The 24,843-nt window shown below is 33.0% G+C and overlaps 3 protein-coding genes across 6 annotated transcripts in view; 1 reads left to right on the top strand and 2 right to left on the bottom strand.

Moving 5' to 3' along the window:
• Positions 1-531: 531 nt before the first annotated feature.
• On the bottom strand, positions 532-13,230 carry LOC144844325 (dihydropyrimidine dehydrogenase [NADP(+)]-like). 2 transcript variants are annotated; one of them, XR_013612421.1, is made up of 17 exons: positions 13,091-13,230; positions 12,039-12,149; positions 10,076-10,246; positions 9,656-9,817; positions 8,510-8,788; positions 7,114-7,309; positions 5,335-5,504; positions 4,774-4,984; positions 4,406-4,590; positions 4,086-4,301; positions 3,706-3,939; positions 3,389-3,593; positions 2,901-3,163; positions 2,482-2,661; positions 2,096-2,239; positions 1,434-1,962; positions 532-1,246 (listed from the first exon to the last, which is right to left on the bottom strand). XR_013612421.1 is itself a non-coding variant. In XM_078701174.1 (16 exons), exons 1-16 carry the CDS (start codon positions 13,142-13,144, stop codon positions 1,651-1,653), a joined length of 3,093 nt encoding a protein of 1,030 aa, XP_078557300.1. In that variant the 5' UTR covers positions 13,145-13,230; the 3' UTR covers positions 532-1,650. The 2 variants fall into 2 exon arrangements, 1 of the variants encoding a protein (XP_078557300.1); XM_078701174.1 differs by having other exon boundaries at positions 532-1,962.
• Positions 13,231-16,158: 2,928 nt separating this feature from the next.
• LOC144845730 (uridine phosphorylase 1-like) lies at positions 16,159-19,098 on the top strand. Its single transcript, XM_078703159.1, has 6 exons — positions 16,159-16,269; positions 16,647-16,793; positions 16,964-17,149; positions 17,354-17,492; positions 18,317-18,463; positions 18,958-19,098. Exons 1-6 carry the CDS (start codon positions 16,159-16,161, stop codon positions 19,089-19,091), a joined length of 864 nt encoding a protein of 287 aa, XP_078559285.1. The 3' UTR covers positions 19,092-19,098.
• An 839-nt stretch (positions 19,099-19,937) lies between these two features.
• The window catches only part of LOC144844755 (ribitol-5-phosphate transferase FKTN-like), a 170,085-nt gene continuing 165,179 nt past the window's right edge, over positions 19,938-24,843 (bottom strand). For all 3 annotated transcript variants that reach the window (XM_078701809.1, XM_078701808.1, XM_078701806.1), the window contains exons 5-9: positions 24,431-24,708; positions 23,755-24,017; positions 22,936-23,069; positions 22,557-22,684; positions 19,938-22,081 (exon numbers count right to left, since the gene is read on the bottom strand). In XM_078701809.1, coding sequence (XP_078557935.1) covers positions 21,868-22,081; positions 22,557-22,684; positions 22,936-23,069; positions 23,755-24,017; positions 24,431-24,708 — 1,017 coding nt within the window. In that variant the 3' untranslated portion in view covers positions 19,938-21,867. The remainder of the gene's footprint in view (positions 22,082-22,556; positions 22,685-22,935; positions 23,070-23,754; positions 24,018-24,430; positions 24,709-24,843) is intronic.

Raw genomic sequence — 24,843 nt, 5'->3', positions numbered from 1 at the left:
TGGAGAAGAGCAATTATAGATGGCACACCCCATAACTTGGTTTTCATATTAAACGTTCAATGGTATCAAATAACCAATGGCACGCGATACAAAATACTGTACAACAATCAGATATCTGCTTAGTATTAGCAGGGCCAATTTTCACCAATCAATTCTTCACCCAATCCCTGGCACAACACGTATAAGTTATATTAATTATATTTAAAACATCTTTGTTAATTTCTTGCTACGGCCCTGGTACAGAATTGCACTGGCATGAGTCTATCACGTTAGATCAACCAGGATTTGCTAGCAAGCAGACTTGACCACCACAAAAAAGAGGTATAGAAAGAAATGCAGGCCTGAGTTTGATGTTTAAATGTTTCCTTTTGCAAATATGTTTGATATTGCATTCCTTTCCACCCAACTTAAGTCTTACCCCCACCCCCAGTCTTACCCCTACTTAAGTCTTACCGCTAACCCCCTCCCCCTCCTTAAGTCTTACCTCCCCAGACAACATGGGAAATATTAATCACACTGTAAACAAGTCTCTAAAATCAATAAAATTTATTTCTGCCATGTAATTATTTTCATAAATGCCCATATCAATCATTTATCACAATACGGCATAGTACAGCAAGTAGTATAGTAGAGTATATATATATTTCTACATTCAAAACATTTGAGGAAGAAAATAAAGGAAAAAATGTGTCATTTTCCCAATCACACTTTTCATTAAGTTTATACTGAATAAGGCTTGATTATGTCAAATGTTATACCTGTACAAGTTTTTTATTTTATGATAAATATGTTTAAATGAAAATAGTAAACTAAATAATTAACTACCAAATGATTATTTTGATAAAACACATTTAAAAATGAACTATTCTTTTCAATATGAAATAATAACATTCTATATATAACTTTAATATTAAGTTGGAAGACATACTCACTGGTGGTAATACTGCAATGGAAACACCAAAACTCTGGAACTATTCATTTTAGATTAGTAGATTCTGACAAGAAGCATACTGATAATTCTCCAAAGAATTCTATAATACAACCTTAAATAATTAAAATTATTTTAAACCCACATATTATTAACTTAGCATGACTTTGTATTTTAAAAAGTGTATTACAGTACACATGCCCTGTAGCATATACCATAGTAATAAGATTCACCCCTACCGATCCAAATCAATCCTATCTGATGCCAAAATTAGTTTGACAAATCAAAACTACAGCTCCTCTTTTTACTTTTATACAACTTTGTCCTCTTGTGCATATATTTGTCATGTGGATGGATTTTGCAGCAGTGATTAAATTCCCCGTTAGTGATTTCTGGATATATGCCATTAACAAATTTAATACTAATACATAATAATAAAATCAAAGATGAGGGCAATGTAATTCAAATAGAGGATGGTAAAGTGTGTAGAATAATGAGTAAAAACTTGTATACAACTTTGTCCTCTTGTGCGTATGTTTGTCATGTGAATGGATTACCATATTTTGCAGCAGTGATTAAATTCCCCGTTCGTGATTTCTGGATATGCCATAATAACAAAGTTAATACTAATACAGTAATAATAAAATCAAAGGTGAGGGCAATGCAATTAAAATGGAGGATGGTAAAGTGTGTAGCATAATGAGTTCAGGAATAATAATATCTCATGGCACTGGTTGCACTGCAAGAGGAATCCCTCTGTTAGGCACATATGGTGTTGGACGAGGCACCATCTTGATGCAGTCAATGATTGGACAGACACTAACGCATAGAGTGCATCCTGTACAATCCTGTGTCACATGGGGCAGATGAGTTTTGGCGTCAAATGTGATTGATTGATAGCCGCTGTCATTACAGGTCATGTAACATTTCCCGCAGTTTATACACATTTCCTCATCAATTAGTGCTACCATCTGTTGCTGGTTGTCTAGGTCACCGTAGGTCCCAATCTGTGGCAGGGCACGACCAATCATCTCCTACAAGATAAGTATTTGACAATTATAAACCAATTCCCATGCTCATTCTTCTAAAACACTTTTGTGCCAACTACTGGTAAAAGTTGTGGGAGATAATCATGCCACTAAATACAGTATACTCTCTACAACTTACCTGTATTGTAGGTACTGGTTTTATCTTGTCACTGTTTACAGTTGTTGTTTCTTGTGAATTTTCATTAACTATTCCCACGTTCTTCTTATATTGTGTCACCAACTTCTTGCGTTCTTCCATGTATGGACCAAACGATGGCAGATGCTGAAATAAAATTACTTTATTACAAAATATGTATGTTGGTTACCTAGACCCCAGGTATTGAGTTCAATCCCTGACATTGCTACAAAAACAAAAATCTCTGTAAATAGAAATACTAAAAAAGAAAAGATGATTTACATTTTTACATTTCATCCTGTTAAAAAGATATAATACATAACACTGAGTATGAAAATTGATGTCATAATATTTTATAGAGGTTTTGGGGGAACAAAAATTATTTCTACCTTGCCAATAATATCACTAATTTTTGTAATTTGTTTTCCTTTTTGGTGCCTCATTGTTGGTGGACTCTGTCCATTCCAGTCATGAAGTTCATCTATGCTCTCCAGATACAGCAATGTCTTCAGCCCAGTGATGTAATCATCAATGACAGTGAAATCCTGGTTCTGAATGGAGCTGCAAACCTGTCAGAATGAGATGAAAGGAGACAAGGGTGTAAATATAATAGTATATGGTTTGTAACCCAAGTGTTTGCTTCAGAAAGATTTTTGATGAAACAGTGTTTAAGTAGAAAAAGATATATTTCAAAGCCACAGATTAGAATCCAACAACAAATCACAGAATGATTGATGATGTCTAACCGTGAATTGTGATGCTATGACGAAAGCTTCCTATTTGATAAACAAAATAGGATAAATAGTACCTGAAGTACTGAAGCACCACAGTGCAAGAACTGCAGTCCAGCTTCAGCAGAATCAATTCCCCCAGTTGCAAGGATTGGAAAACCAGGCAAAGCCCTAGCAATGGCAGACACAGCTCTTAGGGCAATGGGACGAATGGCATTTCCAGAGACTCCTCCATAAGTTGTTCTACTTTCTTTACCAATTGCTGGCCATGCTTTTCCATCTGCTTTGAGGCCCATTAGACCTGATACAGTATTGGTAGCAGTCACACCATCAGCACCACCTAATAGTAGTAGTAAGAAAATAATTAGGGAACATTGTTAATTGTACTAAAAGCATGCTTAAAAACAATGTTTAAGCCAGGTTCAGTTGATAAAGAACTTTTAGTTAGTTTAGGAACAACAAGAAGTTAGTTTTTGTCTTTTGATGTTGGCTACTAATTCATTTTTGTGAAGAGAAACAGTAAACCAAACAAGCATTAATGTCATTAAATGATTCAATACAGTACCTTCATGTGCTGCTGTTGCTATGTTCACTATATTGGTAACATTTGGTGTGAGCTTGGCAAAAAAAGGAATCTTGATAGCAGCTCGAACCCACCGACATATATTCAAAACCAGTTCTGGATCTTGACCACATGCCAACCCCATACCTCGCTCACCCATTCCATGAGGACATGATAGATTTAGTTCAAGTGCATCTGCTCCAGAATTCTGAGGAAACAATTATACACATGCATTGAGTGCAGTACAGAATATTGAAATGTGTTTAAAGTAAAAGTACTGATTTACTGTACAACATTTTAAATTCAATGCAAATAGTTACCTCAGCCATTTTAGCAAGTTTAGTCCAGTCATCTTTACTATAGGCACACATTATACTGGCAATGATGATTCGGTCTGGGTAGTCTGGTTTTAGCTCTGCAACACCTTGGCACCAATAGGCTGCAGTCTTCTCACTAATCAATTCAATGTTGAGGAATGCACCTTGGCCAGGACCAAAGTTATGTCCCGCAGTTGTTCCACGTACAATACGTGGTGAAACGTTAGTTACAATATCCTAGAAATGAATGAATATAAATAAATCACAAATAAAGACATAGCTCTTGCACAAAATGTTTTTGTCTGTATTCATTTTGGAACTGCAATAAATTTATTTATTACTTATATATTTATCAATGATTAGCTTTTAAATCAAGAACCTACCTTATCTAAACTGAAAGTCTTAGTAAGAGCAAATCCCCAGCCAGCTTCAAAGCCACGTCTCACCATAGCCATAGTGGTGGTCGGTGGTGCACTAGCCAAGCCAAATGGATTTGGAAATTTCAAGCCACATATTTCCACACTGAGATCAACATTGTCAATGGCAGTAAAGAACTTCGGCAGCTCTGGAGTTGCAGGCACTGGTAAACCATGCAAAGACTTTGATAATAAAAACAAAACAATAATAAATAGTTATTGGCATTTCCATTCATTGGAGAACTAGAAATATTTATGGCAGCTTAAATCTAATAAGAAAGGTGTACCTGCAGGTATTTGTGCATATGCCAGGCAGCAGTCTTGCCATCATTAACAGATTCAACAGTAGTTTGTGCAACACCAGCTAAATCACCTCCACAGAAGATCCATGGTTCAGAGCATGTCATGGTGTCTTTGTCAACATCTGGTAAACCCCACTGGTTAAGTTTTATAGGCTGCATTGCTTTCTTAACTGCAAAAAACAAAACAAAAATTAAATAAATATTTCAACTATTTAATTATAAGTAGAACATAATCATTCAGAATTTTAAAAGAATGACCAAATTGAAACCACTTTTTCTCTAAGTTGACAAATTTTTAGACCTTTCGTTTGCTGTTTTCCATAACTTAACATTTCATAATAATTAAAACTTACTCTCTGTGTTAAGTAAAGTTGATCCAAATGCGGATATAATATAATCTGCTTTGAGACGTACAATCTGCTCTTCATCTTCAAACCATGATCCATCATCATTCTGTTCTGTACGACACAACTCTAAACCTGAGATTCGATCTCCTTTGTGCAGCACCTTACGTGGTGACAAGAATGGCATAAACTCACATTTCTCTTCCTTAGCCAGTTCCATCTACGAAAAAATCAAAATATGCACATTAGGTCGAGAAAGAATTTGAAGTATTTGTAAGGATGCATGCATAACACTGAAAATAAGAACTTACTCAAAATATACCTTGATCAATCAATAGACAATGTTTATATTTAAATAAACCTTGAAAACAGGCTAAAATTATGAAGTGGTTCAAGCGTTCAATTGTATTGAATGAGACAGGAGAAATGTTCTATTATAAACAATGTTTAATTAACTATCAAAGTAAAGCTTCTAAGAAGGACACAATTTAAACAAGATATTTTGTTAGAATTGAGGGTCATCAAATATGAATGGTCCTAATTCATGGTGTTATTACTCTTGGCAATTACCTCTTCAGGAACTGCTCTGATGGTAGTGAACCCTTTGCGGAACACAATGAACACTCTCTTGGCGCCACATCGCAGAGCTGAGGTCGCACAGTCAAAGGCAGTGTCACCAGCTCCTAATACAATCACATTGCCAGTCAGCTGAGGAGCTTGTTTCTTGCAAGAACACATTCCTGTTTATTATTTAATGTTTTAGTATTATTGTCTGATCATAAAACATTATGTGAATTGATCCTACACAGAATACCGTACAATAATGGATTTTAAAATAAGGGGCCCAGGGCCTACTGAACTTTTGCATTGTATTTTCAGTTATGGCTTCAATATGTATATCCACATTTTAAAAATTGGCCCCAAAGTATGAAATATGAATTTAACTAAACTTTCTTTCATTTCTCAATCAATTTTAAATTTATTTTTATTGTATTATTATTTATATAATTTTTTTGCAGCAACAGTAGCCTAATTAACAAGGACGATTAATTAGACAGTACACATACTCCCATACACATATTCATAATGCATGTTCACATAATCTTATAATATTAGTTTTCCATATATTAAAACCTTGAAATTCCTCTAAATGATGAAAAATATTTAATACGTATTTCTATACAACAATGTACTTTGCAACGTTAGGTAACTTAGTATTTTAGTAATGTATTTGACCATGATGGTGATTAAACAAATCTCAGCTTGCCAATGACAATTGTATTCTACTGCTAAACTGTAGCTAGTAATAGTTTACAGAATGAATTCTTTTGAATTATGGTTGAGGTCAGTACAAGAACAATAGTGAATTTCAATGGCCACAAATCAAATAACAATCACCTGTTAAAACAGATGGATTTTCTCTGGCACTTTTGTAATGCATGAATACATCTACAGTATAGTTAATGGCTTTATGACAGCAAAGAATACTTATTTATATTTTTAACTCACAACTACTAGTTTAAATATAATATTGCATTAAATAGACATGAACAAGACAAAGACATTTTCTGCGAAATTGTAATTCTGTTCAGAGTTTATGCAAAATTTGTAATTAATAGCATTTGACCTGTAGGTCTCTTTAGATATAATCTTTCAACCACTGTCCAACTGCTATTATAAATTGACCTTTGGCCCAATGAAACTGGCTAGAACAAGGAAACAGGGGAAATAAGAAGCGGAAATATTATGAAGATATTAACAAGCCATGAAACAGGAAGTTTAAGGCAAAACAATCAATTTTATGGTACCATATCTATGCAAATTACTTTCAGATGCTCATATGAAATTGATTGATTGAGCATACTACTCACTATACAAATATACAATATGTGAATCTTTTTATAATATGGGCCTCAGTTCAAATATAACAGTCATACTGAATATCCCATCAAATTTTTAACTAAGGGGCCATGGTTTTTAGTTAAGGGGCCATGGTTTTTAGCTAAGCGGCCATGGTTTTTTACATAATGGATAACGATAAGCTAAAAATAAATATAAAAGTAAGCCTGCTTTTACTGAAAACAAGAGCATCTATAGCAGTGCAAGCACATGATGTTGAAAAAAATTGATCTGTATAATTATATAAAATAGTTAACCTTATTATTGCTACCCCCACGCCATACCCCCCCCCCCCCCCCTCCCCGCCCACCTCCTGCCACATTGAGAATCTATTTTTTCATCTATGCCCACATTTCAAATGATAAAATCAATGGTTTAAAAGTTCTAGTTTTAAATTTAGCATAGAGATGTTTTATATATGTATATATGATTGTATTTTTATGGTCATACCTGGTTTACTAGCAACTGAAACAAGTGGTAGAAAATCTTTTGAAGTATAGAATCCATTTTTCATAGTAAGGCCTTCAAACATAGGTGCTCGTTTTGCTTCAGGAAGACCCATACCGAGGAATACAGCTTCATAATTTTGATTCCGCAATGAGTCAACGGTAAGGCCATCCAATCCAACACCTTTACCAAATTCAATCTATTAAATATTAAATATCTATTAAAAATATACATTTTTTTCAAAACCTCTTTATGCATACTCCAAAAATATTGATTTAACATCACAATTATATTTGTGGATACGGAATATATTACTACTAATTAAAATAAGCATAACATGCCTGTAAATTTAATATATATATATGTGTAATATACAGTAGAGTCGCTATCAAATTTGTAACAATACCATGAAAGCTCCACCAGTGGTCTAATGGTTAGGACATCTGCGTATCAAGCAGAAGGTTCAAGGTTTTAATCTTGGTTGGGGTGGCTTTTTCTTATTATCAGAGATTTCCTTATCTTTATTTTAAATTAATTAATTAATTTTAGCGGTTTAGACATTTTTCCTGTGCCTGTGATGTTTTTATATGTAAAATATGCAATATCATAAATTATAACTCCTGAAAACTCGTAAATACAATAAAGATTGAAAGAATATATGGAACACATGGTACTGCATGTCATAAAGGTGCCTTAAACGTGTACCATGCTGTTATCTACTTGTTATAGGCACCTAATTATTTCCCATAGCAGCTCCCTAGGACTTGTTGGTACCTGGAGTGAGAGGTCTTTCAATAACTTGCTGTTAACTGCAGCTGGCTACAGTGAGTGGTCACACCAATAATTGAATAACAATTTAATTTAGCTGAAGTATAGATGGAGATATGTTTGCAAAATTTCTTATGATTAAATATTCAGTAGATACTGTTAGTAGTTCAATTTCAAAGGTCAATTCTAAGATATAAACAAAACTAATATAATTGTTATGGTCACGAGTACTCAGATATGAATAGAACGACGATAGAAAGTAGAGAATAGTATACTAATGTAGATTTTCACTATCTCTCCCTTAATAAATATTATGTTATCCTGAAAAATAATTTGATCAAAAATTGTGTTGAATAGAAAATTTTAATGTCACATAATAGCTATTCACTTTGAGCAAAAATGCCATTTCAAATAAATTATTTAACCAATGAATTTAATGGAAAAATGGAAGTTAATGTATTTTTGTATATATATATATTTTTATTTATTTGTTTTTTGACAAAAGTGAATATCTTTATCAACTACTAAAGGTGTCAAAAATAAAGAATACATCAATATTTTGATGTGGACAGCTGAATAATAATTCAATATCCATACTTAAAATAATAATTTTAAATAATAGATTTATTACTTTCACTCCTAGGTCTTTCATGAGATCCACTTCAAATGATACAACATCAAATGGTAAACGGAACTGTGGAATCTCAGATGAGCTAAGCCCTCCAATGTATTCTTCCTTCTCAAATATTGTTAAATTACTATAGCCCAAGCGAGCAAGGAAAGTTGCACAGCTGATACTGGCTGGACCACACCCAATAAGGGCGATTTTACCATGGTAACTCTCAGGAAGTTCAGATACTGGTTCTTTGCTGGGATCTCTTATTTGTGGTATTTTCATCGCCTTGAAAATCTAAGATACAGAGATAGTTTTAAAAGATAAGATTTTAAGTTCTCATGGAATTTGTTCAAGGTGTGTAACACACATTATCACTTTAATTAAGTTTAAGGCTTTAGAGAAACATACACACAACAATGATATATTTATGGAAAAAATATATATAAATACAGTAATGATGTAAATGAGTACCATCACATCTAAGTCATCATGTACGAAAAACCCATTGATTTATTTAAATTGTTTTTAAAATTCACTATTTCAACCATATGTAATGAATATTTTCCAAATTAAATTGGCAATCAGCTTGAACCCAAATAGGAATAATAATCTGTGTACAATTGTGTCACGTTTGCAGTACACAACACCATGTGCTTAAAGAGAATTGTCTCATTATTGGTATTTGAAATAATTTTAATAATGGTTTACCACAAACTTGATTTTACTAGTGTTTATTTATTATTTATGTAAACCTTCAAACAATATTGCATTCGAATAGAGTTACTTATTATTAAAGTAAAGTGGCATTAGTAAAATATGTGTACATGTGAGAATATGATCAACTCTACGAATTATTAACTAACAACTAAACAAGTTCCTTGTGAGTTGATTATTGTTGAGATTAACTAAATAATCTGTAGTCTAATCGCCTAAATGTTGATTAATAAGTTATTTAGACTTATCAGGGAAGAGTGAAATTAAGTGAAAATAATTCAGTCACAGGAATACACATTTTGTGATTTTGGAATTTCTATAAATAAAATCAAAGCTACAGTCTACAGTACTGTAGTGTTATATAATTTGGTCATTGAAAAAATATTTAATCTGACCTTATGCTATGACTTTTGTTATGCTAATTAGACTTGTGTTATATAGACTTACTTCAACAGCAAATTGTTGTAGTCCTCCAATATTGATTGGACCTTCCTCTGATGCATACAAATTACACCCTCCCACACACAGGTCACTGGTTGGACATACCATGCCACAAGTAAGGCCAAGAGGATTGTCTGACAAAATTGCTTTAGCAGATCCATAATAGTTCTAAAGGTTTTAAAAATCACTTTTATTATTGAAAACTGAAACTTGGTGTTCTACAAATAGCTCTTTTGTAAAAACATTAAAAATGCATAAAAATACTATATAAAAATAAAATTAAAAGTTAATTCTTTAATTTAAAAATGTACAAAAACAATTGTTCATTGATTTTTTTTTTAGATTATGTTTGATACACAAACAAAAATGTACTCTACATTAAAAACAAACATCGGAAAATATATAAAAGCATTATTGTATTTATACCTTGTTGGCGATACTGGTGATGAACGATTTAACATCCAGTTGTGTGGGACAACTTTTTTGGCATGGGGCATCTGCACATTTTAAACAACGAGATGCTTCACGTAATGCACCTCGCTCACTTAGTGTTGTATGCTTAATGTCATCAAAGTTGTTCACTAAACTGTCACAGTCCTATAATTCAAATTTAAAAAAAAAATTCTAGACCCACTATCATTTTAGAGTAAAGTGCATTTTTTAACTTGTTTTGTTGTTCATTTTTGCCTCTTGGGGTGCTCAAGAATCCTGAATATCCCTTGGATATGTTTACAAGATTGGTAATTGAACTTTAAAAAGATTGAAGATTCTTTTGTTTATTTAAAAGGAAATGAGATTGAAACAGCAATAAGCTGCTAGAAACACTACCAAAAAGAACTGAAGTGTCTTGTTGCTACTACCACCCAGTGGCCTTAATGTCTATGGTTATGAAGTGCTTTAAATATTTAATTTTAAATAAGTTGTCGTATGAAAAAGAAATAAGATGTAAACAAATTGACCCATTTCGTATAGAAAAGACAATACCTGCACAATATACAGTAGTGTAACATCTAGGAAAACATATATTTTTATTGGCTTTTCCACAGAGTGCATTTAATACGATTCAGCTGCACTTTGATGTCAAATCAATAAATGATAGGCAGATATAAAGAATATAAAATATTAAACTCATATCATGGATACTAAACTTTCTGGAAGATTGTTCCCAATTAGTTAAAATAAGGCGGTCAAAATCAAGTATTTGCAAAATAAATACAGGCACCCAACAGGGATGCATTCTTTCTTTGCACATTTGGAGATTTCTCAAAGATCAACACGAATATGAAAAAAGAAAGCTAACAAATACATTTGTACATGATTAGAACCTATAATACAATAATTATTACCTCCGCCAAGGAGGTTATATTTTCACCCCTGTATGTTTGTGTGTGTGTGTGTCTGTCTGTCTGTGTAACAGCCTGGAGGCCACAGTTTTCATCGGAATCTGGCCAAATTTGACCACAATGATCTATGCCCCAAAAGCTTGGACGAGTTCGACTTTGAGGGGAAAAGGTCATAGGTCAAGGTCACAACTAACAAAAAACTATTTTACTGCCTAGAGACCACAGTTTTTATCCGATTCTCACTAAACTTAGCCACAATGATCAATGACTCATCATATACTTGTGGTTAAATTTTGGTCAAAGATCAAGGTCCACAAAAAAAAAGAAATAAAAAAAAAATAATAAAAAAAAACCCTCAGCAGGACTTGAACCAGCAATCTCAACTGTGAGAGACTGGATACATAACCATTACACCAAACTCTCATCCACAACTTTGTTGTGTGCAGTTAGCCTATTTACACTTAGAACTAATAAAAACAATTTTAAAAAATATATATATTTTCCGGGGACATTTTATGTAGGGGAATTTTGCAGTAGGCGGAGGTTTGTACTCACAGAGTACCCTCTAGTTTATAATAGATTACTGCTGCAGAAAGTAAAAACTATCATGAAGGATGATGGTCTACCACTTCATAACATTTCCGGTTTAAATGGTATGTTCCACATATTCGACATAATACTAGGTATACTATAAGGATTTGTTTGTGATGGACACAATACGCCAAAAAGCAAATTATCTGTGTGTTAGCAAGTGAAATAAACATATTTGTAGCAATTTTAATTCTTTTTATTGATTATATCATACGTATAAATAATCTAATTTATAGGTCCATGATTATATTGTGAAATGTAATGTACTTTTGTGGAAAAAGAATAAGTGGACAAATTTATATTATTATTTAACAAGATTATTATATTATTATTTAACAAGATTGGGTATTCTATCTACAATAATGATGCCTGTTTTGTTTTTTTATATAAAACAATGTTGTACAGAGATGTTTCAGTTTCATTTAAAAAGTCCACAAAGGTGAAATCATAGTTACCCCACATGACTTGCCAGCATTTCTTTTCCAGTGCTTCTTGTTTTGTCGGGTGCTTGAGGTTGATACTAAGTTTGCATGTGGTTTAATACGAGGGTTCAGTAACAGAAGATTCTAAATTGGGAACAAAAAAGGATTATACTTTCTTTTTAATAAGCGTCAAACCTGATTTCGATTTGCGATAACATATAGAATGACATGTGGTAGAACCAAAAATCACTATGAGTTACTACTTAAAATATATTTGCATTTATATAATAATACATGGCTACGGCCGCTTAAGGGTGGTGGCCGTTTACGGGAGGTAGCAAATACACTACAGTAATTAGATAGGAAGATCAGACTTTTGAAAGTGCGACTTACGCGTAGGCCTACAGAAACGACCCAGTTATAATTGGTCGGTTAAAATGCTTACGCAATCGCATAATATATGTTTTAATCATTCATATACAAAATAAAACCCGATTCGATCGATGAGCTGGATGGTCGGTGGTGTAGTGATGAGTGGACTGTGGGATAAACTCTCTGCTTGGAAACTTTATTTTTGTGGGATTTGCATTTTTTTTTTTTTCTCATCATTTTTCTACAGGGATGTTTCTTTTTAGGTTTTTACGAGGGCCAGAGTTCCTAGCTCTTCAATTGAAAATGAGCATGTTTACAATCGTGTGAGGACCAATCACAACATAGTTGACGTCTGTACGGTCTGTTGTTCTCTAACTAACGTCAAGTAAAAGTGAGGCCGTATGGGAGGTGGCTCTTCACGGAGGTTCAACTGTATGGCTATTTTGAATGATATAATCAGTACATTACACTGCGCAGCATATTTTGTAAGGCTGGACTAGTTTTGGCGGCCAAAATTGGTCCGGTCGAACAGGTTTTGGTCCCGTTTTGGTGCCATTAAAATTAATGGTCCCCCGACCGATGTGACAGGTACACTAAAATCAACTCATGCTTATATTATATTGCTATTCTAGTAGTATTATAGTACGGTCCACATAATGTCTATAATCTAGAACTCGCTCAATTTAAATGTGACCTCAATACACATTAATTACCTCAATATCTGCAATCTCCCTAGTCAGTACTTTCTTTGTCAATGTTTCCTCCATGTTACGTTGTCGTTTGGTAAAGGCATATGTTTATTTTCAGAGGCTCCCACCACGTAGTTAAATATCGGATTTCTGTTACGACGTTCCTTTTGATATCAGATTTTAGATTTAACTGAACGCTTTGATTGGCTAATACGGCCCATCGTCCACGCATAGAGGTATATACCTCCATGGTCCACGCACTGAACTTACAGTACAGTATTCTGGTTTGTAAAATACAAACCATCATTACTTTCATTACAAACAATTGTCTATTAATTTGAAACATGGATTTTCTTTAGAAAACAATGGTTTATCTTGTACATACCGCTGATCCCGAAAACCGATTAGACTAAGAATTTCCGACATTACGTTTATAGTTTTTTCCCCATTGTGTTTGTTTGGGATGGTTTCTGTTAGTTTTCCGACGGTCCGGTTTCATAGGCACACTTATTTTTTTGGTTCACGTAATATTCTTTTACTCCATTTTCTTTATTTCTGTTATCTCGCAATATTTTTGTGTGATATTTACTACAGTATATCTGTCAACAGCACTTATACAATATTTGCTATGCATCAAACAATCACTTCGCGTCTATAGAAGATATCTAATCATTCTGTTCTAGACGACTCCACCTTCCATTATTATAGCCATAGGGCCTATATCAAATCAATCGTTTTTTTCGTATTTCAGTTTTATACCGTGAAATTAAGTTGTGAATAATAAGTAAAGATATACTTTGCCTGTTGTCAATGGAGATACAAAAAAAAGCGAAAATCTAAATCAAAACGATAAAGTAAAAACAGCCAGAAAAGTTAGCAGAGCTTTCGGGCAAACAGATCCAGAGATCCAGCCACTGAAATCCAAAGGCAAATTACTGAAAAAATGACAATGCTATGGGTATTATATATATATCTTTATCGTTTCAAATTAATTAATTAAATTCAGTATATCACCGGGTGGTTTAGAATTTATTCTGCGCGTGTGATGTTTATATATATGAAAGGTTTATCGTGAAAATGTGTCCTATTCAAATTTTATTGAAGGTTATTGACGAATTTTTGTCGCAATTAGCCTTCTGATTGATTTTATAATAATATTTATTTTGTTGAGATATAAATCGCACTGATAATAATAAATAGCATCATTAACAATTTCGTGGCTAGAATTACAGACGGATACCGTGTCCTTTGGTCTAATCAAACTCTTGTTTATATCTTTTCTCAGAATGCCATGTTGTTTACAACCATTAGTTATACAAAGCAAACATTACAACATTATATCTAGGCCTAGACAGCAATTAGCGGCAATTTAGACTGTCTTCCAGTAGACCCAATTTGGCACTAATGGAGCACAGTGATAAATAGAAATTAATCACTAATATCGTTTTTCATGACTGTACGTGTTCCAGTCCAGTGGACCCAGTTTTGGCAGTTTGGCACCATAGTGGGTCACATATAAAGAGATATATAAGGCATATCTTTCGAATGTTAGGCCTAAAATACTGTATTTTATCAACTCTGACAATGGGATAAAATAAATACATACGTATGTATTGCCCATGCCCCTTCAAAACTAAACTACTCCTAGATGATAAATCATAGATCATCATTGTGGCAGGGTTTGGCGAGATTCGGATAAACATTTTTACAAATACCAAGTAAAAAACTCATGATAGGCCTATTGGTATCTATATTTCTCATTCAGACATGTTTAAATAATACTGAATACTGAATACTGAAATGCTTTATTTGTCCATCATCATCATAAAATAACAACAGAAATTCTTCTTGAAGATTGACAATTATTAGTACAATAATAAATAGATATACAATAAAATATATTATGTACACACACATAATTGCACAAAAAATATAAGTTATGAAACACGGTGTAAAAATGACTAGGTATTAAAATTGAATAGGATTCAGGAGATTAAAATAGTTTAAAACAGCTTTTAAATAAGCTTTTAAATAAGTGTTTGTATTCGTTTATGAACGTATTTCAATATTGGCTCCAACTAGAAGGTATTCATAATTTACCTGTTATCAATAATGTAATGACCTTTGCCCAAAAAAAACAACATTTTGTTGGTAGATGTATCAGATATGTCAAAGTCCTATTAACATTTTAATGTTGATATTGGGTAATCATTGGCCATTTAAACTTGTATAATATTTATTTTGTTGAGATAAAAATCACACAAATAACTGTCGACATTATTTTAATTATGCATAGAGGCCTATTAAGCCCTTTTTTCTCAGAATGTCATGTTATTGACAACCAAAGCAAACATCGAACCACATTATACATTGCAATTAGCGGCAATTTAGAAGTATCAAACAGTGCAACATATAAAAGTGCTCGCTCTTTCAAACAGAAACCACATTCACGGCGAAGTCTACAGAACTACGTAAGTATAATATAATATACTAGGCCTCACTATTAAATATTACATTGAATTTGTCTATTCAAAGTTGGGGGAATGCGAATAGGACGCGGGTCAATTTTGAAACACTAACATCATTTTCTTTTGAATGTTAGTTGTTGGTCGGTTGGGAGTCCGTCAGTCTCTACACATTTTGGTTGGTCCCTATTATGTTTTTAACATGTTAGCACGCACCGAGGAATTGGAATTGAATACAGTATTGAAGAAATACTTTCTGGAAATTCAATAATCAACGTTAACTTTAGGCCTATACATTTTTCTACTTTAGCTGTCTTTAGTTTTATTGATATTTGACTTCATTGATCTCTATCTATGTTTTTTAGTTAAGATTTTAAACAAACAGGACTATTAATCAGTTATTACACCTTATTTCTGAATTATGTTATCCTGTATAAACATGTTTTAAACAATAACGAATTTTTCATCTTTGTTGGGACTAAAATGACATTATTTGTGAGGCAATTATATTTGTTGCTGAAAAAATGATACTATTTTAATAATTGTAAACTGAACTCTATATTATTAACATATAGCACAACATTAATTATCATTTTAACCTTCAGGAATAGTTTCTGGTGTGCAACAATGGAATGTAAAATACCAAATAAACATGTATTACAACAAAAGAAAGATTTTCTTTACCATATCGGGTACTCAACCGATGATGATCTGCCACAAAAGTTTGGGGATGTAAAGGTTTGTGATCTCAGTAATTATACATGAACATGTATGTGCAAGTGTTTCTATTAAATGTTCTGTTTTTCTTGAATTTTTCTGTTTGTACCTTTTGATATCTGTATTTTTATATCTGCATTTTTTATATCCTTTGCTTTTATATGAATTTTTAACATTACATACTGTATATTTTTATATACCTTGAACTTATTTTTAAAGGTATTTTATGCTGTTATTGTTGCCTTGAAGAAGACAACTATCAAATGATTATATTTTTTTGACAATAAAGTTATCTTGCATCTTCAATTTATCCTTTACGATTTTGGCCTGTTTTATTTAGAATCTAGCCTCTGTAGGCTACATTCTTTCCTGACATGTAGGCCTATGTATTTTTACAGTTTGTGTGCATGGGAGGCAGTGCAAACAGAATGCTTGTATTTGCAGAATTAATGCGAAAGGAACTAGGCCTAGATGTGGAAATCAAAGATATGTGTTCAACTGACAGGTACTCAATGTACAAAGTTGGTCCTGTACTTGCAGTCAATGTAAGACTTTGATTAGATTATTATTTAAAACAATTTGAATACCTTATAGTTCCCTTCCCGTAAAAAAAAGGAAAGTGATGTATAATTCCCTTGGTATTTTTCACACATTATAGTAAAAAAATATACAAATTCGTGTTGTAACTTTTTGCTTTTAATCTATACACTTTTAGCATCACATGGGAATGCCGTCACTTTCTATATTATTGAATGAAATAGTGAAACTTTTGCATTATGCAAAGTGCAGTGATGTGGTGATGATACGTATTGGAACATCTGGAGGTATCGGAGTAAAACCTGGTACTGTCGTTGTTACTGAAACTGCTGTCAACGAAATGTTTGAACCAATCTATAATATTGTGAGTTTTTTGTCGTGTATAGTAGGAAAGTTTATTTGTATTTTAGATTCTAACTGCATTAGACCATTGATAAATAAGTCATAAAGCAACTAAAATCAGTGTGCAGAATTTAATGACCGCTTAACATATCTTTTCAATGTGTTTTCATTACATAACATTCTGTAAGTAGACCTAGGCCTATATAATTTTTTTAAAATTTTCTAGGCTGTCCTAGGAAAAATCAAAAGTAGACAAACGAAGTTAAGTGAAGAAATTCTAAAAACTCTGTTGCAATGCAAACATAAAAGTGATCCGTTTGATGTTGTTAAAGGCAATACGATGAGTACTTCTGATTTTTATGAAGGTATGATATCAAATATATTTCTGATACTAGTGTCAAGTAGACCTACCATTGGTATCATTTGTATAGATACCTACCCAAACAAAATTACATACCTCCGCCAGGGCTGCCCTCCAAAACAAAAATGATTAAGCTCCGTTTAAAAAAATGGCTATTGTTTAAGATATTATAGATCTAAAGTTCTCACAAACAGGGAGTTGTTTAATGCCGTATATATTATGTTTATTTTTGTATAAAAATTCTCTTGGTGACCACAAAAAGTAACAATTGGTTATTATCTCACAGTCTAAAAGTGGTCCAGATGAGATTCTGATCCAGATTGCCTCCAAAATGAACTCGGTCCGCTGGCCTAAAATTATCAAAATTATATATTATCTATATTCTGGTCCGGATTGCCGCAAAATATCTTCTTTGATCTTGGCGGAGGGAATAAAATAAAGTAATAATTTATAATAATAATAATGATAATAATGAATGAACGAACGAACGAACAAACCGAGCGAATGAAGTAAGCAAAACATAAACAAACACACGATGCAAACAAATACAAATATTAACATTGTTAAAAATAAGTTACAAAATGTTTGTTTTCACCATTTCATATATTTAAAACCTGGTAACCATGGTTGATCCTCTTCTTTCATTGAGACTAAATGGTTTAGCAACAGGCCTATGAACACGAATAGAACTCACTTTCCTGATGAAATTAGCAAAACGTAGAAAATGTCAAATGTCAACATTAAGGCCGAAAAAACATACAGAAACCTCTGAATGGAGAAGCCAATGTATTTATAATTTTGTTATGTTTCTTTATATTTGTACTAAAGGCCAGGGACGTTTAGATGGTGCTTTATGTGACTACACAGAGAAAGAAAAGATGGAATATTTAAAAATAGCAGAGCAAAATGGTGTCAAGAATATAGAAATGGAGTCCACATGTTTCGCTGCAATGTGTGATGCTGTTGGTTTACGAGGTAAAACATTCGTTGTAGATTTCATAGTTACGTTTCGTTAAAAAGATACAGCAGAGGTATATTTATGAACCGAGCATGTATACGATTTGATAACATTAAATATCTTTTCTTAAACCTGAATATCAAACTGATGAAGGAATATTAATACTTAAACATTGTTATATAACAGAAACAGAACAATATGATTGTTTTAACATTATTACGACCAAATGAATAAGAATGTTGATATAGGTTTCTATTACTACTGAAGAATTAAAATTATATATAATTATAGTATCTGAACTATTTTTTAAACGAATAATATTATCATTATTTTGATATTATTAGGACTAAATACATAAGAATGTTTTTTTTACTACTAAAGAATTAAAAATATATCTAATTCTAGTTTTTCAGACGTAGGCTATCTTTTGTTTATAACTTTATGATCGGTAGGCCTAGATTTTTTCCGTTTCCGAACTTTTTTTATTTATGTTTTATCATCTTGTTATTAGGTGCTATTGTTTGTGTTGCTCTGCTTAATAGACTGGAAGGTGATCAAATTGAAACTCCAACAGAAGAACTCAAGAGGATGGAAGATAATCCACAGAAGATAGTTTCTCGATACATAAAACAGAAACTTAATTAAATTTCAGTCTCCAATCAAATTGAAATCTAAGTTTTAAAAATATAATAAGAATATAAGTCAATATATTTCTTTCTGTACAGTATACACTGCAGTATATTTGCAAATACCTCTCAACAATTTGTGAAGCAACGCGATGAGAGATGTAAATGAATAATTTCTATTTAATTTTTCCATAAAAATTTTGTAGGTAAATATTGAATTAGAATATTTATAAAATAAAATTACAGTAGATCATTGGTGAAAAGGGAAATCTGCAAATAAGCATGCTTTTAGGTTATTATAAACAGTTTTGAGAAAAAATAATGTTGATACACGTGCTCCAGCGGATTAAATTTGGCACTAGCATGGATCACAGTAATATCAAATACAATATCAGATAATAATTTTTCTTCGTTTAAAATGAAATGAAAGAACATACACTTCCAAACATTTTTTAAACTCTTAACGCTAGAAAATAGCGGTTAAAATGCTAAATGCATAAAATGAAATGAACATATCTACCAAATTTCAGATGTCTCCGAATAGGAGAACCATTTTATTATTACTGGTGTCCCAGGAACCTCTATAGGATCTTCTAATACCCAAAACAAATTAAATTGTTGGTATCGTCCCCCTTTAATATTCTTATTTCCATTATACACATAGTTATACATAACATATTATATTTTATATTTTGATTTGTAGTATGCTTATTATTGACATTTTTTCTCCATTTGAAGAATTGATTTCAACCATCCGGTTTATTGATTTAAGTTTATTTTTATCATTGACATGTGACATTCATTCATATTTCGAATCAAAAATTTAAAAAACGTTATTAGAATAGATCAGTTTCTTATTTCTTTTAATATATAATGGTGTGTTACAATAAATGCTAGTTAAATTATTCTGTTGTATTCAGTTATTCAATGTTGTCAATCATCCAGGTAATAACTAAGAATTAAGAAAAGCGGTATGGCAGAAGACGTAGATATTTCATAAGTCAACAAAGGTACTATGGACGGACGATGCAGTGAATAATGACTGTAATGAAGGCTTTCACACAATTTCACATCTATTTTCCTTTTTTTATTGAAAAATATTAAATAGCACATAAACTTGATTATATTGCAATTTATAAGGTTAATCCTCTTGCATATATCATTTTTCATATCTGTATTTAAGAACATTGTCAGGCAGTTGAATATAGTATGTAGATATTAAAATAGATATACTGTACTTATGCCCAGATGGACCTCTAGCATGATGTAGTAACTAACTTGGTATTCATATCTAAAACAAGTTTTTTTTATAGTTACATGCATATGATTTACAGACAATGTAACGTGATTGTTGTGTAGAGAGGCATTCTCCATCTGAGATATAGGCAGGTGTTGGATGACTGTGTATGAAGAGAAGCATTTACCATCATCCAAGCTGTATCTGTAGAGAGGCTTTCTCCATCTGTGATGTGGGCAGGTGTTAGATGACTGTCTCTGTAGATAGGCACTCTCCATCTGAGATGTGGACAGATGCTCAATGGCTGTATCTGTAGAGAGGCATTCTCCATCTGAGATGTGGACAGATGCTCAATGACTGTATCTGTAGAGAGGCATTCTCCATGTGAGATGTGGGCAGCTGCTCAATGGCTGTTTCTGTAGAGAGGCATTCTCCATCTGAGATGTGGACAGATGCTCAATGACTGTATCTGTAGAGAGGCATTCTCCATGTGAGATGTGGGCAGCTGCTCAATGGCTGTTTCTGTAGAGAGGCATTCTCCATCTGAGATGTAGGCAGTTGCTCAATGACTGTATCTGTAGAGAGGTATTCTCCATCTGAGATGTGGGCAGATGCTCAATGGCTGTATCTGTAGAGAGGCATTCTCCATCTGAGATGTAGGCAGATGCTCAATCGCTGAAGCTGTGAGAGGCATTCTCCATCTGAGATGTAGGCAGTTGCTCAATGACTGTATCTGTAGAGAGGTATTCTCCATCTGAGATGTAGGCAGATGCTCAATGGCTGAAGCTGTGAGAGGCATTCTCCATCTGAGATGTAGGCAGTTGCTCAATGACTGTATCTGTAGAGAGGTATTCTCCATCTGAGATGTGGGCAGATGCTCAATGACTGTATCTGTAGAGAGGCATTCTCCATCTGGGATGTGGACAGATGCTCAATGACTGTATCTGTAGAGAGGCATTCTCCATCTGAGATTTGGGCAGATGCTCAATGCCTGTCTCTGTAGAGAGGCATTCTCCATCTGAGATGTGGGCAGATGCTCAATGGCTGTATCTGTAGAGAGGCATTCTCCATGTGAGATGTGGGCAGCTGCTCAATGGCTGTATCTGTAGAGAGGCATTCTCCATCTGAGATGTAGGCAGATGCTCAATGACTGTATCTGTAGACAGGCATTCTCCATCTGAGATGTGGGCAGCTGCTCAATGGCTGTATCTGTAGAGAGGCATTCTCCATCTGAGATGTGGGCAGCTTCTCAATGACTTTATCTGTAGACAGGCATTCTCCATCTGAGATGTGGGCAGCTGCTCAATGGCTGTATCTGTAGAGAGGCATTCTCCATCTGAGATGTAGGCAGATGCTCAATGGCTGTTTCTGTTGAGAGGCATTCTCCATCTGAGATGTAGGCAGCTGCTCAATGGCTGTCTCTGTTGAGAGGCATTCTCCATCTGAGATGTGGGCAGATGCTCAATGCCTGTCTCTGTAGAGAGGCATTCTCCATCTGAGATGTGGGCAGCTGCTCAATGGATGTATCTGTAGAGAGGCATTCTCCATGAGATAGCTATCAGAATACTTGTATAGCATCCTGGTATTCTTCTTCAAACCAACGGCCATTCTCCTTCACATTCGGTGGGCTGCTTTTCCAATCCCATTCCTCTAATTTCTTTCTCCAATGTTTGCCATAGTTAGCTTCGATGTATGATTCAGTCTCACATGGAACTCTCACAAGCATTAATTGAAACTCGGTCCAACACAGATGGAACTTTGGAAAACTATACCTAAAAATTATGAACATAAATTTCATTATCATAATGGCACAGTAGACTGGTGGTTAATATACCAGCAAGGATCCCTGAATGCATGGGTTCAAATCCTGATCCAATACCATGTTATCATTAGATAGTTCAATATCATAAAGATATAATAATATTTTACTACACTATTTAGTATTTATCTGTTGAAATTTGTCACTGCAGGAAATTAATCCTTATTTCAAACCTAAATGTCACAGGTTACATGCTGAAAGTTCTTTTGAAACTAACCTTTCTAACTACTCTTTAAATATCTTTAATGTTGAAAATGTATGTAACTGGTCACTTTGCGATTTTATTTTGAAATTAGCATAGGTTCTTTCTGGCAGTTTACTTTATCTTTTGACTTACTTCTTTTTAGTAAATTTGTATCGCTATTGAAATCCAGCTACAGTTAATCCACATAATTTTGCCTTTATTATATATATATCTCAAAACTTACTTATATTTAATTGCTGTATAGACATCAGTACCACCATTCCAAACATGATCAACTTCTTCATAGAAGAAGAATAAATCAAGTTTCAATCCATTTTTATGAATAAAGGACAATTCAAAACTGTCTTCAACCTGAAATAGTCAAAAAATTAGTCAATCAAGTCAATCAACATTATTTTTACAGTACAGAGAGATTGGCTATAATTTCATAATGTTTGCATTCAGATAGTAAGATTAAGAGATCGAGTCACTCTTCACTAGACTTTCTGGCAATGTGCTGCAAAACTTCCCTAATACTATACAATATGTAAATATAGTTACTGTAGTAAAGTAAATAATTAGCCTGTCTAACAATCATATTTTGATGTTTATATTCCAATTACCTTTCCAAGTATATGCTTTAACATCCAACCATTCATTTCAAAGGCACTTATTATATTTGGTTTGTAATCAACTGCCCATATACCAAAGTCAACATCTTTACTATGTGGGATAATACTACACTCTCTAAACCATCCTAAAGATAGAGATCAAATGTGTAATAATTCTGTAGTTGAAGATATATGTTTTATAGCCACAATAGATAAATCATACAAATGATGCAAAGTCATCCAGGTAGATAATACGATAATAGTCTTACTTGTTCAATTTTTATCTTATTACTTTAAACATATTCTCTTTATCTAAATAACTATTATATTTGAGTTATATATTTGTTTGTTATAAGAAAGGGTTGAACAATAGATGATTGATGTACTTTGTTTGAACTTGCTACCTTAAATATAACTCATTTTATACTACCAGCAAAAATGTGGAGGATTTAATTGTGTAACACAGGAGGAGGCAGAAAGCCAGCAAAATATAAACATATAAAACTACCCAACTAAGCATGTTACTCAGACAATTTATAATGCTAATTTCACATGCCTTCAACAAATATGGTTTTTCACATGAACATGTATATCCAAACTATGGAGTTTCATATTAATGAAAATTTCAGCTATCCCATCACAGCTGTCAAAGAAATCAATGAAAATGGTTCTCAAACATAGTAGGGTATGCTCGCCGTTAGCTTAGCAAGTGTAATTGGCTTAGCCGGAAAAGTAATTTAATGATGTTTATGCCAATGTTTATTAAGTAAAAGTACAGTACAATTTATCAATTATTCAAAAATGTATTTTACATATTTACCTTAAACTTACCTAAACAAGTACCACTACTAAGCCAGAATGAAACCCCTAACTCATCCAAAATTCTTTGTCCATGTGATATTACATCAATTGCTCTACTTTTAAAATCTAGAGCAACTGAGGAGTCATCTTTCCCATGAACACTGTAGAAGTCCATTGCTTGCTGGTAGTCGCACTCAAGAAATTTTGAATTTTGGAGACTTCTTAAAAATTTATTTGGCCGTTTTGGAACTTTTAAGGAGATGCCGTCAATTTTGACTTCTGCTACTTCAAACCTGATGATAAATTGTCAAGTACTGAATTAGAATTAAACAACAACTGGTCAAGAAATTCAAGAAGATCCAAAGTCTCCAATCATCTGTTTATTTGTATTATTTCAAAGAAATTCAAGTTTCAGATGCAGAATTTGGAGATGATGATACGGTTTGACACTATAATACAGTATCTTTATTATTATCAATTATACCAAAGTTTTTCACTATAAGCCAGAAACCTAAGTTAATATAAAAGTCCAACAGAGTGCTTGATTGAATGTTATTATATTTTAATTATTACTAATGTAATTTATATATTAATAATAAATTTAAACCATTCTATTTGTCTAGTCAATGATATATGTATGGTTGCTACATAATAAATTGTATATAGTTTTCATTATGCAAAAATGAAGATTAAATTGATGATTTACTTTTTAATGGCTGCAGAATATGGAGTTGCAAATGTACCAATCTGAAAATTAATTTGGTACAGCTTGCTACCGCTTGGTAACTCAAGTGGACCTTTCCATAAATACAAGTCACTTCTTTCATACAAAAGAGCAAGGTGAATGAGATGGTCTTGGTAGACTAACAGATAATGATATGGAACAAGCTTTGATGTCATTAACTGGTGCGCTGTCAGAGGATCTCCTCCTTCAGTTTTGAAAACAGCAAAACCATGAAGTTTTAAAGAACTTATTAGTTCCTCCTAAAACATGATAAAAAAGATGATTCATCTGTATTAAATAAAAATGTTGTTAAGCGTATTATCAATGCGAGAACGCATTCTTATATGCTTGTATGGGATCACTTAAGACTTTTACAAAGAAAGTCTTCATTTCAT

This window comes from Antedon bifida, chromosome 6, assembly GCF_963402885.1.
Source record: "Antedon bifida chromosome 6, ecAntBifi1.1, whole genome shotgun sequence".
Classification (NCBI taxonomy): Eukaryota; Metazoa; Echinodermata; class Crinoidea; order Comatulida; family Antedonidae; genus Antedon; species Antedon bifida.
This window is presented reverse-complemented; position numbering and strand designations above follow the sequence as displayed.